Source organism: Myotis myotis, unplaced genomic scaffold (genome assembly GCF_014108235.1).
Source record: "Myotis myotis isolate mMyoMyo1 unplaced genomic scaffold, mMyoMyo1.p scaffold_m19_p_8, whole genome shotgun sequence".
NCBI lineage: Eukaryota > Metazoa > Chordata > Mammalia > Chiroptera > Vespertilionidae > Myotis > Myotis myotis.
Window position 1 is genome coordinate 31,562,347 of NW_023416390.1, and position 18,308 is coordinate 31,580,654.

Here is an 18,308-nt window from a genome sequence, read left to right on the forward strand (position 1 = left end):
GTTGAACCCCCTTTATTTGAGTCTCTTCTCAGGGCTCTAGTCTTAGCTTATCTTTTCAGTTGACTCTTGGCCCTGGTACACCTCACCTTTACTTTACTGTCAACCCATTGTGGTTAATTTCCTAATCTGGATTTCAGTCCCCCAGTATACTTTTCCATCTTCAGACCTACATTTCCAGCTGCCACCTGGATGGTCCTTTATCACCTTGGACTTCCTGAGTCTAAAGACTGAATTTGTTTCCCCTATACAAATTCACTTATTAAGCTCCCTCCCATGTTCTAGGAACCTAGGCTAATAGCTTTTTATATGTTATCTCAGTTTCCACAATAACCTTATGATATTGGATACTTCTGTCCCTATTTTAAAGAGAATGAAACCGAGATTCAAAGAGATTAATAGCTTCCCCGAAGTGATATAGCTAGTAAGCAGCAGAGCCATGATGCGAACCCAGTTTGTTGACTAGAATTCCTGCTCTTAAGCACTTTTTTTCTGCTTCTTCACTTCACTTGCTTTACAGTAAAGACCAGACTCATTAAGTTGGCATTCTGGACTCTTCATGTCTGCTGCTTCATCCTCCCTTCTCACTCTTACTGTACATTTTGATATTACTTGCCTTTCCTAAAGGAAAGTCTGCATTTTATCTTCTTGCTTTTGCATGTTTGTCCTTTCCCAGTTCAGTCTTCTCCTTTTCATGTATTCACCTATCAAAATCCAGAGGAAGGCAGGGCAGTGTGGTGGAATAAGCCAGGGCAGGAGTCAAGTGGGTCTGTTTTCTGCTTTATTTCACAGTCCTGATCTGTTCTAGAAAGGGCTGGATCAGTTACATTACCAGCAGTGTGTTGCTATACTTTTTTGCTAACATTTGCTATTGTCAGGATTTTAGTTTTTTTGCTCAAGTGTGAGTTAGTAATGATATCTCATTGTGGTTTCAATTTGTATTTCTCTCATGACTAATGAGGCTGAGCACCTTTCCATCTTTATTGGCTATTTCACATTCCCATTTTGTGAAATGTCTTTAAGTCTTTTCCTCATTTCTCTATTAGATTGTTTGTCTTTCATTGAACTGTAGGTGCTCTTAATACATTCTAGACATGAGCACTTCTGTGACTTATCTTTTAAATTTTCTTTTACATTATCTTAGAATGAAGGGAAAACTTAAATTTTTATTGAGTTGAATTTATCATTATTTTCTTTTATAGCAGTGCTTTTTTTATATATGTTTAAAACATATTTCCCTATATATTTTCTCATATATTATTTTCTAAAATTCTGCCAGCCTTTTAGATTAGCATCTTCCTTAGCCATTTTCCACTCACATGATTGCATAGTGTCTCTGACTCAGCAAATGTTCTTATCTTTGAAGGAGGTGGATTCTACGAGGCATTTTGCCATTCTGTTACTAATACAAGGTGTCTCCTCTCTTGGGTCTCTCAACTCAAGATTTTGAGCTTAGGCCTCTTCCCTATAACTTTTTTTTTTTTTTAAATATTTTTATAGATTTCAAAGAGAAAGGGGGAGAGAAAGAGAGAGGGAAGAAGGGAGGGAGGGAGAAAGAGAGAGAGAGAGAGAGAGAGAGAGAGAGAGAGAGAGAGAGAGAAAGAAACATCAGTGGTGAGAGAGAATCATTGATTGGCTGCCTCCTGCATGCCCCACACTGGGGATGGGGATTGAGCCCACAACCCAAGCATATGCTCTGACAGGGAATTAAACCTTGACCTCCTGGTTCATAGGTTGATGCTCAACCACTGAGCAACACTGGCCTGGCTTCTCTATTTCTTTTAATGGTAAGCTTCTCATAGCCTCCCCTTAATTTCATCCCTAATGGTTTTCAGGGTTTCTCCCAGTGCTACTGAAAAGGCAAGATTATTGCTCTCCATCGCCCAGAGCATAAGGATTGCAGCCTGATGGCGAAAGGGGATCACCTTTTCCTCATCACACTGTCACACCACTCTATCATCCTATTTTCCCTTCCAAGAGGAGAGTGTTTGTGCATGTGCATTTGTGTTTGGGGAAGGGAAGTTCAAGGAAATTAAATTTAGTATTGTATGCGCTATTTTGAGCATTTTTAGTAGCTGCAAGTGACACTTTAATTTCAGATCAGTACTCCCCAGTTGATCTCTGCCTATATTTTCAGTTTATTTTTATTAGCAGGGTTTATGTGATGCTCATCCTACCCTGTTCATGGAACAGGACTGTGAGTGAAAATGTTTTATATGACCCGGCAATTTGATTCCTTCACCAACTCATTTCTGTCCTGTCCTCCAGAGACTAGACTAACTTTCTAAGGGAGAACTATAATCCCAGCTGTAGCATTCACTTGGAATAATAAGTGCAGTCAGCTGCCACACTGTATCAGGGTTGTGGAGGAAACCAGAGGAATTTTAATCCTCAGTTAACCAGGTCAGTAATGTATCCATTCTCCACAGGCCCCACTCCTCTTACTCTGAGCCCAGAGCTCTCTAAAATATTGATCAATTTGAACTGGTAGCTTTCAGCACCCAGACCCTTTACTCTCCTTATTTGTACATTCTTACAGAGTATTTTCTCTCTATTTGTAGATGTGCATTTTGCTGTGGAGGAAAGCTTATAGCTTTCATCTGATTCTCAGATTTAGGGATCTGCTAAACTCCAAAGTAGGGGACCACTGAACTAGACTTTTCAACTTTTTTGAGGTTAGTCCCACAGGAGAAGGCTTCTTTACATATCCCAGGAAAATTTGGCTCCTAGTTTCTAACCCACATACTCTTATATCTGGAAACTGTTCTGAAAGCTCTCTTGCATCCTGATGATCTTTTATATTTCTTTCTTCATTGTTCTACCCATTTATTCATCTGTTTATTCATCAGATATTGAGTACCTAGATTGATTATGCAAGTTGCTGTAGAAAATATACAACGATGTATAAGATATAATTGGTGAGCATATAGTCTTAACAGATGAGGGAAATCATATCCATAGATAATACTAATATAGTGAAGAAATTGAGAAGTGCCATAGAAGAGATATAAATACTTTGCTTTGAGACTTTAAAAAAGGGAGAATTTATTTACCTTGGACAGTGAGGGTAATGGGATGTGAGGAACTGGGGAGACTATGTGGTGGATTCTGGGTTATAGAAAATCCAAGGCATTGGATAGGTCTTATGAGATGGATAGATCGATATGTGGAAATGTTAGATGCAGTGTGCCATCTCTGGTTCTTTATTTATTCAATGAGACTTGAGTACACACTGTGTCAGGCCTAACCATGGTTACTTCATGGAGTTTACAGTTTATCAGGGAAGATGGACTCTGAATAAGTCATTTCCTAATTAATTAGTACATTCATTCAATCAGTATATATTTGAGTGGTTACTAAATGCTGTTATCAATTCTTGAAATTCAGCAGTCAGTGAGTAAAATAGATAGCCTCTGTACTCATAAAATCTAAATTCTATTTGGGAGACAGAAAGTAAATAAGTATGTAATGTATTTGCAAGTAGTGATAAGTACAGTGATGGAAAATAGAGCAGGGAGAGAGGGTAGAATAATGACAGCAAGATGATGCTATTTCAATTAATGTGATCAGGGAAGGCCTTTCTGAGAGGAGGATACTTGAACAAAGACCTGAACAAAATGAAGAGAGTGAGCCCTAGAATAACTGGGCAAAGAGTTTTCCAGAAAGAGGGAGTTGCAAATGTGAAAACCTCAAGATGGAAGTTTCAGTATTCTAGGATTATCAAAAAGATTTCTAGGATTGGAATATATTTTGCAAAGGAAGAAGTAGAAAATGAAAATGAAAAATAGATATGGGCCAGATTTGACAAGGCTTTGTAGTATGGTGATAGAAGGATGTTGGGAAGCTGTTGAGAGAAGAGCATGATCTGATTTATTTTTTAAAAGGATCACTCTAGCTCAGTGGTTCTCAACCTTCTGGCCCTTTAAATACAGTTCCTCATGTTGTGACCCAACCATAAAATTATTTTCGTTGCTACTTCATAACTGTAATGTTGCTACTGTTATGAATCATAATGTAAATATCTGATATGCAGGGTGGTCTTAGGTGACCCCTGTGAAAGGGTCGTTCGACCACCAAAGGGGTCGCGACCCACAGGTTGAGAACCCCTGCTCTAGCTGCTTTAGCCCAAAATGGAAACCAGGAGGCTAGTTATTGCAGTAGTTCAGTAAGGAGCTAAAGGTTGCATGGATTTGTGTAGTAACAGTGGAAAGGTCAAGAAGATACATTATAAAGGAAGGACCAATGGGCTTTTCTGATGGATTGGATGTGGGGCATGAGAGAGAGAGAGCAAAGGGTAATGCCACAGTTTGGTGCCATTGGCGGAGAGACGGAATGCTGGGAGAGGAGTGGGTTCTCTTGTTTGAGGTTCCAACTGGCATCCAAATGAAGATTTAGTAGGGAATTGAATATAAGTCTGGAATTGAAGGAAAAGGTCGAGGATAGGCATTTAATTTAGGGAATTAATGGCATATGGAGATGTAAAGCCATAAAACTGGATGAAATCACCTAAGGCAGTGGTCGGCAAACTCATTAGTCAACAGAGCCAAATATCAACAGTACAACGATTGAAATTTCTTTTGAGAGCCAAATTTTTTAAACTTAAACTATATAGGTAGGTACATTGTTATTAACTTAATTAGGGTACTCCTAAGGCTTAGGAAGAGCCACACTCAAGGGGCTAAAGAGCTGCATGTGGCTCGCGAGCCGCAGTTTGCCGACCACGGACCTAGGGGTTAAGTATAAAAGGATCTTCGCCCTGGTGTTGTTTAATGTGTTACTTGTTCCCTTTATCAAATCAGATTCAAGTTCAACTTATGGGGAAAAAGTACTTCACAGTTAGTTGTATGTACTTCCTATTATGGTGCATGAGGAAGCACTTTGGTTATTTTTCTTTTTAAAATATTTATATTGATTAATGTGTTCAGGTATTGCCACTCTGGTCCATCCTATGTAATAAAAGGCTAATATGCAAATAGATCGAACGGCAGAATGACTTGCTGCTATGATGCACACTGACCACCAGGGGGCAGGTGCTTAACGCAGGAGTTGCCCCCTGGTGGTCAGTGCACTCCCACAGGGGAGTGCCGCTCATCCAGAAGCCCGGAGCTAGGCTCACAGCTGGCGAGTGCAGCGGCAGTGGCGGGAGCCTCTCCTGCCTCCATGGCAGCGCTAAGGATGTCCGACTATTGGCTTAGGTCCGCAGGGAGCGGGGCTAAGCCTTCAGTGGGACATCCCCTGAGAGCTCCGGGACTGCGAGAGGGTGCAGGCCAGGCTGGGGGACTCCCCCCCCCTGCCCCTCCAGTGCATGAATTTTGTGCACCAGGCTTCTAGTCTGTTATAAAACTCCATCCCCATCAGGTTATGACTTATTGGTTTCAATAACCATTGATGATCATATCCTGAATCCATTATTTCAATAGGTAAAATGGTGGTATTGGATGTCTTTTTTTAAAAAATATTTTTATTGATTTCAGAGAGGAAGGGAGAGGAAGAGAGAGATAGAAACATCAATGATGAGAGGGAATCATTGATTGGCTGCCTCCTGCACTATCCCTACTGGGGATTGAGCCTGCAACTTGGGCATGCACCCTTGACCAGAATTGATCCTGGGACCCTTGAGTCTTCAGACTGACGCTCTATACACTGAGCCAAACCGGCTAGGGCTGAATGTCTTTCTTTTTTTAAATTTTATCTTTATTGTTGAAGGTATTACAGATAATTAGCTCAAACTCTCTGTGAATAACCACTTTACCTCATCAACTATTTGGTTAACATGAGACACAGGAAATGTAGGATAATGCTTAGAATTTTCTAAGAATGACCACAGAGAGCCTTTGATAACTTCCTTATTTTCCTATTATGACATGACGGTCCAGAATAATCTTGTTTATTTTCTATTCCAGACTTGAATTAGCCATTTCTCCGCAGTGGTTCTCAACCTTCCTAATGCTGTGACCCTTTAATACAGTTCCTCATGTTGTGGTGACCCCCAACCATAAAATTATTTTCGTTGTTACTTCATAACTGTAATTTTGCTACTGTTATGAATTGTAATGTAAATATCTGATATGCAGGATGTATTTTCATTGTTCGCAACCCACAGGTTGAGAACTGCTGAAGGAATCCCACAAGCCTTACTCAACCAATATGGAATAATTTTAGAATACCTTTTGTATCCCGTGATCTTATGATGATTTCTGCCCCCCAACATTTGTTCTATTCTTTTTAAAAAATAGATATTTTTATTGATTTCAGAGAGGAAGGAGGAAAGAAAGAGAGAGAGAGAGAGAGAGGGAGAGAGAGAGAGAGAGAGAGAGAGAGAGAGAGAGAGAGAGAGAGAAACAGACGTCAATGATGAGAGAGAATCATTGATCGGTTGCCTCCTGCACACCCCGCACTAGGGATCAAGCCTTTAATCTGGGCATATGCCTTCACCGGGAATTGAACTGTGACCTCCTGTTTCATAGGTCGACGCTCAACCACTAGACTGTTCTATTCTTGTGTGTGCTGAGATAACAGAATAGAATGAAAATACCTTTAAAATGCAGCATACTAATTTTAATTACACAGTTTCAGGTGACTTGATTTATTCAGTAATTCCTGCTATTTTTGTGTAATGCTTCATTTTTATTGCTAATGGAAATGACCATCAGTTGTGTACTTTCTATTGATTTCAGGCCTCAAAATGGTGAATTAAGGGTTTATGTTTTATATGAGTACATTTTGTAAGCTCTTGTTCACACTTTTGTTTTTTTTCATGTTATATTCTTGTGGCTTCACTGGGAGTTCAGTGATATGCTATTTTGAGTTCTTTTATCATTATCCAACCTACTTTTTGATCCATGTGATGAATCCTTATGAAGCAGCATAGTACTTCTCGTATTTGGGGTCTTTAGATAGAGGGGATGAAAATGTACATTAGAAAAATGAGAAGTGAATGTGGCGTTGGGCATCGTGCAGAGCTGAAGTGCCAACCTGGCACTGCTGGATTGATCATTTCCAATAAGGTTCAGAAAATAAAGAACCTTTTTCAAACTACACGGTGAGTGTCCAATGTTGGAGTCTCTGAATATGCAGTTTTTCCTTAGGAAAGAAAAAAGAAAAATCTGCTCTTTCCCTTTCTTTCTTTCATTTAGCAGAACTTTTCTATTTTCTTCAGGTAATTAAACCAGAGAGCAGTGACAAAGAAACAGAAGGTGCCTATGAATCAGATCTCCCTGAGGAAATCTGTGGAAGCCATCTCCTGCAACAGTCCCTGAAAGGCCATAATGACAGTCCTGATGTCATTATAGAGGCTCAGTTTGAAGACAGCGACTCAGAAGATGGACATGGCAACACACAACATGTTCTGGTTGATGGTGTTAAGAAACTCTCAGTTTGTGTTCATGAAAAAGGTGAGTACTGGACTGCTAGCTGACATTTTATTTTAGTAAATTAATCATGTTAGGTATTAGAATTCTCTCTGTGCTCCAGAATTAATCACACAACACATTTGGTATCTTCCCAATTTCTGACCTGTATCAGCTTTTAGCTGCTGGTTATGAGGAGGGATAGCAGTGCCACTGGTGATTTGTGTGGTCAGTGATGGATGGCTGTTGTCATTTCCTAATAGGTTTTGAGTTGTGTTGATAGCTAACCTGAAATTTCCTGTGATGAGGTCAGCCTCAACTTATGGTTGATATAAACAGAATTAAACTGATCTTTAAAATCCTTACTAAAGCACTTCATTTTATCCTGTATTTTTCTTTAACTCAATACATTTGAAAATTATTTATATATTTGAAAATAATTTATTATAATTATTTTTGTAATTGGTGGTGGGAATGGATCACTTTAAATTTTATAGGTAGGTTATTTTTATGTAGACGAAAGAACATCCAGCCAAAAAAAAAGTCTTTTTTAAGCCAAATGGATGATAATCTCTGGGAAACAATTGAGAAAATGCTCCAGCCCTAGCAACTTTGGCTCAGTGGATAGAGTGTCAGCCTGTGGACTGGAAGGTCCCGGGTTCGATTCCGGTCAAGGGCACATGCCTGGGTTGCGACCTGGTCCCAAGTGGGGGGCGTGCAGGAGGCAGCCGATGGATGATTCTCTCATCATTGGTGTTTCTATCTCTCTCTCTCTCCCTTTCCTTTCCTCTCTGAAATCAATAATAATAAAAAAAGTGTATTCTCTGGAGAATGGCAGTTTTGCAGCTTATTTCATACATGAGAATCAAAGGAGGAGACATTAGGAGGGTTACATGAAATTCATTGGTGGTAGATTAAGGGGGAGGAAGAAAGCAAAGCTGGGGAACCTCTGAGATTGGATAAAAAGCAAGTAAAGATTCATATACTTCTTTTACTTTGGTGTTGTACAGGATAGTTGACATTTATAGCACAGAGAGATGTATGTGGAGGAACAAGGTAACAATGAAGGATTCTGGGTCTGGAAAAGAAGATTACTCTGACATTTAAAAGGTATTTTATTTTAGACTAGTGGCCTGGTGCACGAAATTTGTGTACTCAGTGAGGTGGGGATCCCCCAACCTGTCCTGTCCCCTGTCATAGTGCGGGAGCCCCGCGATCCATCGCCCCAAAGAGTTAGGCCTCCGCGAGCCCCACGTCCCTGGGCCTGGTGCTGGGGGCGGGGACGCGAGCCTCATATCCCTGGGCCCAGCACCTGGGGTAGGGACTCGAGCCTCCCACAAGTCCCTGACGCTGCAAGTCCCCGCCCACCCATGCCTGCTGTGCACACAGCCTCCTGCTGATCGGTCTTTAACGTGTGAGGGTGTCACAATCATTTGTATATTAGTTCTTTATTATATAGATGTACAAAGTCAATAGACAATTTTAAAGTTAAAGATTGGTCTTTGTCAAGGAGACATCAGCCTAGGACATCACTACCCATCATGACCCACTTTTAGTTAGGAAGTGTTATGCTCAGACCACTTTGTGTGGTTACTTTAGGCTCTCAGGTTGTAAGGCCTTCATGCTTGTCAAGTTTAGTATGTGACTCGTTTTTAAATCACATTTGCAAAGTGTCTTTTGATTTTAAACCTTTTAAAAAAGCCAGTCTTATTTTCTCTGATCAAAACTTAAGCCATGGGTCCTCTGAATGCAGAGGACAGCAATTGCAAACACATGGCAAGGAGCTGTGACCAAGGGCTCTACCTGACCACACACTGGGAAGTGTAAGGGAAAGTAGTAATGAAAATTGGAATATTTCAATGTATAGATTTCTAAGAGATTTTAAATGCAGGGTGGATATTTTCCAGCCAAATTGAGTTTTATGTATATTATGAAATGGAAAAGATTGACTTGGCTAGGCTGCCTAGATTATTAGTTTTTTTTTTTATCAGGAAGAAGTTTCTGGCACATTCCCCATTAAAGGCTAGAAGAAATGCCAGAAGATTACTAAAGGAGGATATTCAGCAGACACCCTGTGATAGGGACTGGTGAGCACAGCTCATTGAGTTCTGGAATAAAGCTGGGGGTGATTTCAGGAGGTGTCTGCTTAAGAATCAGGCTGGTTCTCCACTGCTGACTAGGTAGTGACCTGGGACATCGAACATTTTCTGAAAGCATGTATCTCTTAACTTTCTAATTTTGAAATTCTTTTTGAATGAAGAGGCTGCTACTTTCTCACTGCCCTATCAGGTGTGGTGACCTGAGGGCACCCAGGTTCGTTTGTCTTATGGCTTCCTTAGATAACTAGTGGTTTCACTGTTCAGGGCCCAGCCAATTTCCTTCTGTTGTTTCTTTTTTTCTTCCTTCAAAAACAGTTGGATACTGTGACCCACTTGAGAGTGCATGTATATTATCGTAATGGCGTCAGTACTGTGAGTTATGTCTTTTCTATGAGAAGAGAGGGAAATAACTAGGACCCTAACTAGCCAAATCCTTCATCATTAAGATCACCAAGGGAGAGAGATACTTATAGTCTGAAGTCAGGCAAAGGAGCACTTTAAAACTTAACTATTTGGCCCCAAACTACTTTGTAGAAATGGAGTTCTGATGATTGGACTTGGCAGACCTTAGTAGCCTTTTTTCTCCTGGGCTATGAGGTGAAGGGATAAGATGCCTTAATTTCTCATTAGTGATTGGTACCAATATAAGGGCAAGGAGATATTGATGGTGGAAGTGATGGCAAATTGGTGCCTGGGGTAGTAGATACTAATAATTCACTTTGCCCTTTGTTTGTGTAAATGTGCTCTTGATTTGTCCTCTGTTGTAAATCCCCTCCTTCTCTCTTACAAATAAATATCATTGAATGCTTTACAAGTCCACTGCATGCATGTTTTTTCTTTACTCTTTTTATGGTCTTCCTATCCTACTGTTATTTATATTGCTTCCTTACTAGCCCTGACTGAGGGAACAGCTTTAATCCTTCCCTCAGTATCTGGTACAAATTTCTCCTTCTTGCTAGCCTCTAAATAGAGAGTTTGTGAAACCACATGGCTGTTTCTCATTTCTTGCCCTCTTGATATTTAGGAAAATTGCAATTTGCTCTTTTAAAAATCATGATTTTTTTAGGATATTTTAACCAGATTCTCTTGTCTGGATAATATAAAATCTGGTTATAGTTAAGATGTTAGTACTTTTTGCACCATTTAAGGTTTTGAAATTTGTTATTGAAACAAACCATAACCTTAAGAACATTTCCTTAGACTTCTAGAAAGGTTCTTTGCTTTGTGTTGTGATTACAAATGGATTATCTTGTTACACTTATGTTCAAAAGAGTGTTTTTTATTTGCTTACTTTTGTTTTCTTTTCTCAAAGCAAATGTTACATAGTGCATGCATATGAATTATATATCCCTGTTTGCCCAGGAAACATTCATATTTTTAAGATAACTACCAGTTTCTCTGGTAAGTGAGTAATTGCTCTAGCTGTCTGCAACAAGTTCCTGTTGTTGCATGAAGAGAAAAAATTCTCTGGACATCTCAGACTTACACAATAATTTCTTCTAGGAAGACATGATCTGCATTGTCCTTAGCTCCTGAGAGACAGTGGGCCAAACACCTGGGTCCCTTTTGTAGGGCTAGTCCCACAGCCTCCCGTTGCTGAGCTTTTACCACTTTCCAGGCAGTCATGTTTTTGTCAGCACAGAAATATGCCATCTGTTTAGAGACTGGGGGCAATCCTGATAAATTTTCTTTGGTATTAAATGAGCGGGTAATGGCTACGTGGTTTGCAAACTCCAAAGATAAAAATCATCATGTCCAAGTGATACAGCTTGGTCATATCATGTTAGTGCTCTGTGTATTTCATCATCAGAATTTTAAGAACAGTTTTGGCCTCTGAATCTTGGTGACCATGCCCTACTCAGGTTAATGAGATGATAGTAGATGTAATCACAGTTGGAATACTGAGGCAAAAAACAATGGAATTAACCTCCAAAATGTTCTTGTTTATACTTTAAATCTAATATCTTAGACCACTCTAGAAAACACAAGAATATATAACTGCACATTCTATTAGTCATTCAAGTAAGGATTAGCAAAGGTGTTCTGTAAAGGGCCAGGTAATAAGTATTTCCAGCATTGTGGGCCAGAGACAGGCTTCTCTGTCACAACCACTCAACTCTGTTGCTGTAGTTTAAAAGCCACTGTAGGAAATATGTAATTGAGTGGACTTGGCTAGATTTGCTCTGCTGGCCAGTTTAGTTTGCTGATCTCTACTTTACACTCATGCGTGAATGAGAGGGAAATGAAGAAATAATGTCTTACTATTATTATGAAAAGAGTTTTGACCTGTGGACCAACCCTCTGATAGGGTCTCAAACCACACTTGGACAACCACTGGTTTAAGCTATTGAAAGTGATAGTTCATGCTGAACAGGACTTTAGTATATGTTTTAATTATTCTTTACTGTTAGGATATTCAACACTTCATTTCCTTAGTTTTTTTTTTTTAAATATATTTTTTTGATTTTTTACAGAGTGGAAGGGAGAGGAATACAGAGTTAAACATCAGTGAGAGAGAAACATTGATCAGCTGCCTCCTGCACCCCCCCTCCCCCCCAACTGGGATTGTGCCCACAACCAAGGTACATGCCCTTGACCGGAATCAAACCCAGGACCCTTCAGTCCACAGGCTGACACTCTATCCACTGAGCAAAACTGGCGAGGGTCATTTCCTTAGTTTTAAGTGGTTACTGGATTGGTACTTCCCCCCTTGTTTAGGAATGCTAAATTACAGACTAAAATCTCTTGCCTCAATTCTTTTACTCAATTGTGGGATCTTTTTTGGCGACTCTTGTGCCCTATTTTGCTGTTTTGGCTATAGCCTGGTCTATGTACATCTTCATTTATCAAAACTAGTCACACTGTGAATTATAAACTATTAGAACTTCTTAATATGTTTAGTAGTTTATCTATAGCATTGTCTTACACATTTCTTATTAGGAAAAAACGAGTATTTTGTGGGGTTTTTTTGCTATTAATTTAAAAGGATATTTTTTCTAGCATTTCTCACAGGTTTTTGTTGAGATATAAAAAAAGCTATTGTGGTTGTTCTTGTGAATCTGTTTAACTTAATGAGTGCTCTTAGTATTTCTAATAATTTTTCAGTTGGTTATTTTGATTTCCTAGTTATAAAATAATTTGATCTGCAAACATTGATTTTGCCCCTTCCTTTCTAATTGTGTGCGTATTACATCGCTCCATTGGCCATTGCTTTAAGAACTGTATTACATAATAGTGGTAATTGTTTTCTTCTGGACTTTAATGGAAATGCTTCTACTATTAAACCCTCAAGAACAACGCTGGTTGTTGGCTTGAGATCAAGTTAACCTAGTTTCCTCTTTCTTTTTTACTAAAAGTTCCTATTATAACTGGATATTGAAATTTTTTTCAAGTGCGTTTTGATCTTCTTTCAAAATGCTGTTATTCCCTTTGGCTTGTTTACATGATGACATGTAACATTGAATAATTCTTGCATCCTTCATATGACCATGACCCTCATTCGGTCTTGGTATGTAACATATTTTGTAACAGTTCTGTTTGCTAATTATTAATGATTTTTTGTATTTATAATACAAAATGTGAGATTGGTCTGTGGTTTATTTCTATTGTGATTTTGGTATCAAGCTCTATTAACTTTGGAGGAAGAATTGGGGAGCCTTTCTCAATGCTTTGAAACAGTTAAAATAGCATCAAGAATGACCAACTATTCTCAGTGATTGAAGCATTTATAGAACTTGTGCTTGAAACATGGGCTAGGGCTTTCTTTAGCTGGCAACTTTCTCCATCTCTAATGATTATTGGTTTCTGTAGGATTTTTTTTCTCTTCTTGCATTAATTTTGATAATTTATATTTTATAGGGAATCATATATTTGAACCGCATATTCTAATATATTAGAGTTGTAGACATTTTTCAGTTGTTTAATTTCCTGTGCATCTATGAGTATAACTCCTTTCAATTTTCCCCTCATTTTTATAATGCTAGCTAGTGATCTGCCTAATTTTTTAAAGAACTTTATTTTTACTATATAGTTATTGTAAATAACTAATTTCTACTTTTATTTTTTTATTACTAATAACTTTCAGATACATTAAGTCTGAGGTGATCATATGTAGTTGAAAATGCAAGTTGAAGTTCATGACAGGAGTTTGACTGGGAATGTAGTTTACTAGTATAGAGTCATTGGCATCTAGTTAGTTCCTCGAAGAAACCTCTGTATTCTAAGAGTTTCTTTAAGGGACTGTGAGAGTCCAGGGGCCTACCTATTCTCTTCTGCCCCTGGGTTCCCCTCTGTGAAAGCAATAACTATTGCTTATCAAACTGTTCCCTGCCCTACAGGCTCTGTAACAAACAGAAACTCATATGGGTTCAATTTGTGTGTGTGTGTGTTAAAATATATATATACTACAAATTTTGCCATTTTTATGTATTCAATTCAATTGCATTAATTACATTCATGCTGTGCAACTGTTACACTGTTACTACTATTTCAACACTTTCTCATCCTAAACAAAACTCTGTAACCATTAAGTAGTAACTTATTATTTCACCTACCCTAACCCCTGATAACCACTAATCTACTTTCTCTCTGTAAAGTTGTCTGTTCTCAATATTTCATAATAAGCGGGATCATATAATATGTCTCCTTTTGTGTTTGGCTTTAATTTAGTATAATCATTATTATTGATTTTTGTATTTATAATATAAAATGTGAGATTGGTCTGTGGTTTATTTCTTTTTTCTTTTTTAAAAAATATATTTATTTCAGAGAGGAAGGGGGAAGGAGAGAGATAGAAACATGAGTGATAAGAGAGAATCATTGATAGGCTGCCTCCTGCACGTCCCCTACTGGGAATTGAGCCCGCAACCCAGGCATGTGCCCTTGGCTGGATTCGAATCCAGGACCCTTCAGTCCACAGACCGATGCTCTATCCACTGAGCCAAGCTGGCCAGGGCTCTGTGGTTTATTTCTATTGTGATTTTGGTAGAATTGGGGAACCTTTCTTTGTCAGTGCTTTTTTATGATTGAATAATATTCCTTATACTGTATATACTGCATTTTGTTTATCCATCCATGTTGATGGACATTTGAATTGCTTCCACCTTTTGGTATTGAATAGTGAATAGTGCTGTAATGAACATTGGTATGTAAGTATCTGAGTACCTTGTTTTCAAGTTATTTGTGCACATAACTAGGAGTAGAATTATTGGGTCATATGGTAATTCCATATTTAGCTACTTGAGGGAGGTGGATTTTTGTTATTAAAATTGTATTTATTAGAAGGGTTAACATAAATATAAAATCATGATGAACTATAAGAAATCTTGAAATAATGGTAGTTAATTCTGTTCATTACTGAAATATAACTGAAGCTTGCCCAGTTCTTTCTCCAGCTTATCCTTTTCACTTCCTCCTTTGCTCTTTTAAAATTTTTAAATCATGGAGTCACTTCTACCTACTTGCCTAGTTTTTCTTTGACACATCAGCAGACATAGGGGGCTTGGGTTTCAAAACATTTTCCTAACATTACAAGTAGTTTATTTTATAGAATAAATAAAGTACCTAGGAATAGACATGTCTGTCAGCCTTCTTGGTAGCAGCTTTAACATAAATTTTTTTGGAATAGAAATTTAAATAAAAGGAAATAATAATAAACATTGTTTATGCTATTATCTGGAAATTTGAGTTCTCCGGACTCTAGCATGTCAGTCATTATTTGTGCCTGCCCTTCTCTTCAGTGGAGGTGAATGAAGACTTGAAATCTGGAATCATCCTCTCTGGGGCCCTTCTAGCACCCTTTTCAATATAGCGCACTTGATTATCTTGTTCACTTTCAGCTTTATACTTGGTTCCTGGATTATTTAATAATCTACTTTTCTTGGGTTTACGATCAAAAAGGGGAGATCAACATCTTTATGTGATGATATCATTTTCTTCTTATTTTTTGTCCCTTGTTCACTAGATTTCAGTCACCCTTGAACTCTTTCTTCCCAGTCTATTCACTCATTCCTCTCTCTGGTACTTTCCAGATTGGGCAACTTTGTGCTAGTGACAAGGGTCATAACTGTTTATAGTTTCATGGTCATAGAAATCATAGAATTTGGACCTGCATAGGTCCTACTTGATCATGTACTTGACATGTGGTGATAGTCTACCCCTAGGGCTTTCAATGGAGCATTTGACATTATTTATAAATATTTTATAACAGTAAATGAAAGTACTAAAATTGCTTTCAGTAAGACCGCAAGGTAAACTTACTTCATTTTGATACAAATGATACCTGACCCCCATTGTGACATTTCTTGCTGATCAGAAGCTCTAAAAACAAAGCTGGTAAAAGCAAAGCAAAACAAAACAAAACAAAACAAAACAGAAACCCAACAACAACAGGATAGCAAATTAATTTTCAAAGCAGTTAAGTTAATAAAAAAATACTTCAAGGTGTGAGATTTTGGACAAAAATTCACTTTTAAAATGTACTTATAAAAAATCTGCTGTGATTAAAAGGTCAGAAACAACTGATGTAGTTCATCCCTTTTGTTTTACAGATGAGGAAACTGAGGCTCAGAGAAGTTACTTGGCTTGTCCAGTGTCCTACAGGAAGTTAGTGAGTTCATAAAAGAAAAATACCTTATACTTATAATAACAACAGACAATTTCTACATGTGGTCTTATTTTTTGAAGAGCAAATCATGCCAGATCAGATTAATATCTTTTTATAAGGATATATTAGAAATTGTTCATTGCCCACCTTCTGTCTATTTTCCCCTTTCCTTTCCCATATGTTCCCAGACTTTCATCTGGACATGTTTCTTTCCTAATTTCTTGAAGTTTAGGCAAGTTGACCCCAACTGCTGAGCTGAGTCTTGGTTGTCTTATATAAGTTGCTTGATATACTTGGTTACCTTATGGCAATAGAACTTTTTGCAGCAATGGAAATGTTCTAATTTATACTGTTTAATACTGCAGCTAGTAGCTGCATGTGACTGTGGAGCACTTGAATGTAGCTAGTGTGACTGAGAAATTGAATTTTTAATTGTTTCTAATTTTAGTTAATTTTATTTTAAATAGCTATATATGGTTTGTGGTACTATATTAAATATTGTAGCTTCATACCATTCCTCTTCCCATAGGCACATGATATAAGCCGTTTAATCAGGGTGATTCCTGCTAGGAGTTCTGGGATGTAAGTAGTTTCCTGATGGATATAAACAGGAAACATTTATCCCTAATTGCTACTGGCAGCTGTTCTACATCTTGCTAAGTATTGGGGACAGGAGACCAGGAAAAAATCTGGGCCCCTAAATGGGCCCTGGATCATCTGACCCTGAAGTCTGCCTAACCTCTGGATTTCTAGTTGCATGAGTCACCTTTGATAGATAAGCCAAGTTTGTTTGAATGTTCTGTCATCTCAATGAGTATGCAAGAGAATACAGAGGGAATGACATGTTAGGCATTTTGTTATTTGCTGGAAAAAGAAAGGTGAATGAAGAGTAAAATCTAGATGCTTGTCCTCAAGGTGAAATTAGTCTGTAAGAAGAGCTTCAGTAAAGGCATATTCTGGGTCTTGCCTGCATTTGTTCCCTTCATTGGGAATTGCTTTCACTGAAGCAGTATGTACAATCTAACCTTGCCCCCGGGTCTTGGACCATGAGTAGATTCCTGACCCAAGGGTCATCAGTGACTCATTAGATTTTTTCTTCCATAGCTTGAGGACTCAGAAGCTAAAATCTCAGATAGAGTGAGGGCTGGAGACAGTCTTTAGGGAACTGAGGCTGCACATAGAGAAGAGGAACTGATGAGCAGAGGGAGGGAAGGGCCATATAGAGAGGAAGGGGGAGAAGGTGAAAGGAGAGGGAAGAAAATGGAGAGAGAAAAAAAGACTTGTTCTCTGGGCCTTGAAGGTTTGCCTGGTGAAGAAGGGTGAAAAATAGTTTCAGTATGAATAGGGGCACAGAGGTGGATGGTAAGTAGAGTAATATCTACAGTTGAAATAGTGCAGGATGCACAGTGGGGGAGTCTGGAGAGGAGGCTAGAAAGGTAGGCTCTGGTGACATTTTTCCCAGTTATATGGTTGCTAAGAGATCTGGGTCATCCAAGAGTTTGGATCCCCAAATCATCCAAGGTTTTTAAGGAAAGGAGACTGATTATTAGAAAGAAGGGAGAAATTGGCACACAGCATGAACCAGTTAAGACTAGTGATGTTGAAGACCCGACTGAGAGCAGTGGAATGTAGAAGGGATAGAGTCACATACTATTTCAGAACTATAATTGACAGAGTTCAATGGCAGATCAAATATGGGACTTAAGGCAGAGGAACATTCAAGAATGAGATGAACTTGATATCTAGTTTAGCAACTGCATAGGTACTGACATTCTTAAATGAGAAAAAGATGACCAGGGGTAAGAAAGACTGTGAATTCATGTTCTGATCATATGTTGAATTTGAGCTACATGGGGGACATTGAAGTCGTGACATCCAATAGGTAATTGGAAATAGAAACGTAAACCCAGAAGAGGGATGGCGAGAGTTATAAATTTGAACATTATCAATGAAAGCTATGGGAAATCGATGAGATTATCCAATACATGACTCAAAGTTGGATTTACATGAAGTAGACATTGTCTCATTAAACCAAGGCAAAAGCTGGTAGATATGGAATACTTAGGGACAAGGGTAGGGGTTGGGAAGTAACTCTGATAAAAATTTTGAGAGCGCTATACAAGACCTAAAGATCCCTAGCTGTTTTTTCTCAGTGGTTAGAGCATTGGCCTATGGACTGAAGGGTCCCCAGGTTCAATTCTGGTCAAGGCACATACCTCAGTTGCAGGCTCGATCCCCAGGCTCTGGTAGGGGTGCATG

General features: G+C 38.6%; 1 protein-coding gene across 15 annotated transcripts in view; it reads left to right on the forward strand.

The window, feature by feature from the left end:
• The window catches only part of DIS3L2 (DIS3 like 3'-5' exoribonuclease 2), a 358,040-nt gene that overhangs the window by 90,498 nt on the left and 249,234 nt on the right, over positions 1 to 18,308 (forward strand). For all 15 annotated transcript variants that reach the window (XR_004969281.1, XM_036319257.1, XM_036319258.1 and 12 more), the window contains one exon: positions 7,157 to 7,391. Coding sequence is in view for 14 of the 15 variants with exons in the window: in XM_036319257.1 (XP_036175150.1) it covers positions 7,157 to 7,391 (235 nt within the window). In the remaining variant the exon portion in view is untranslated. The remainder of the gene's footprint in view (positions 1 to 7,156; positions 7,392 to 18,308) is intronic.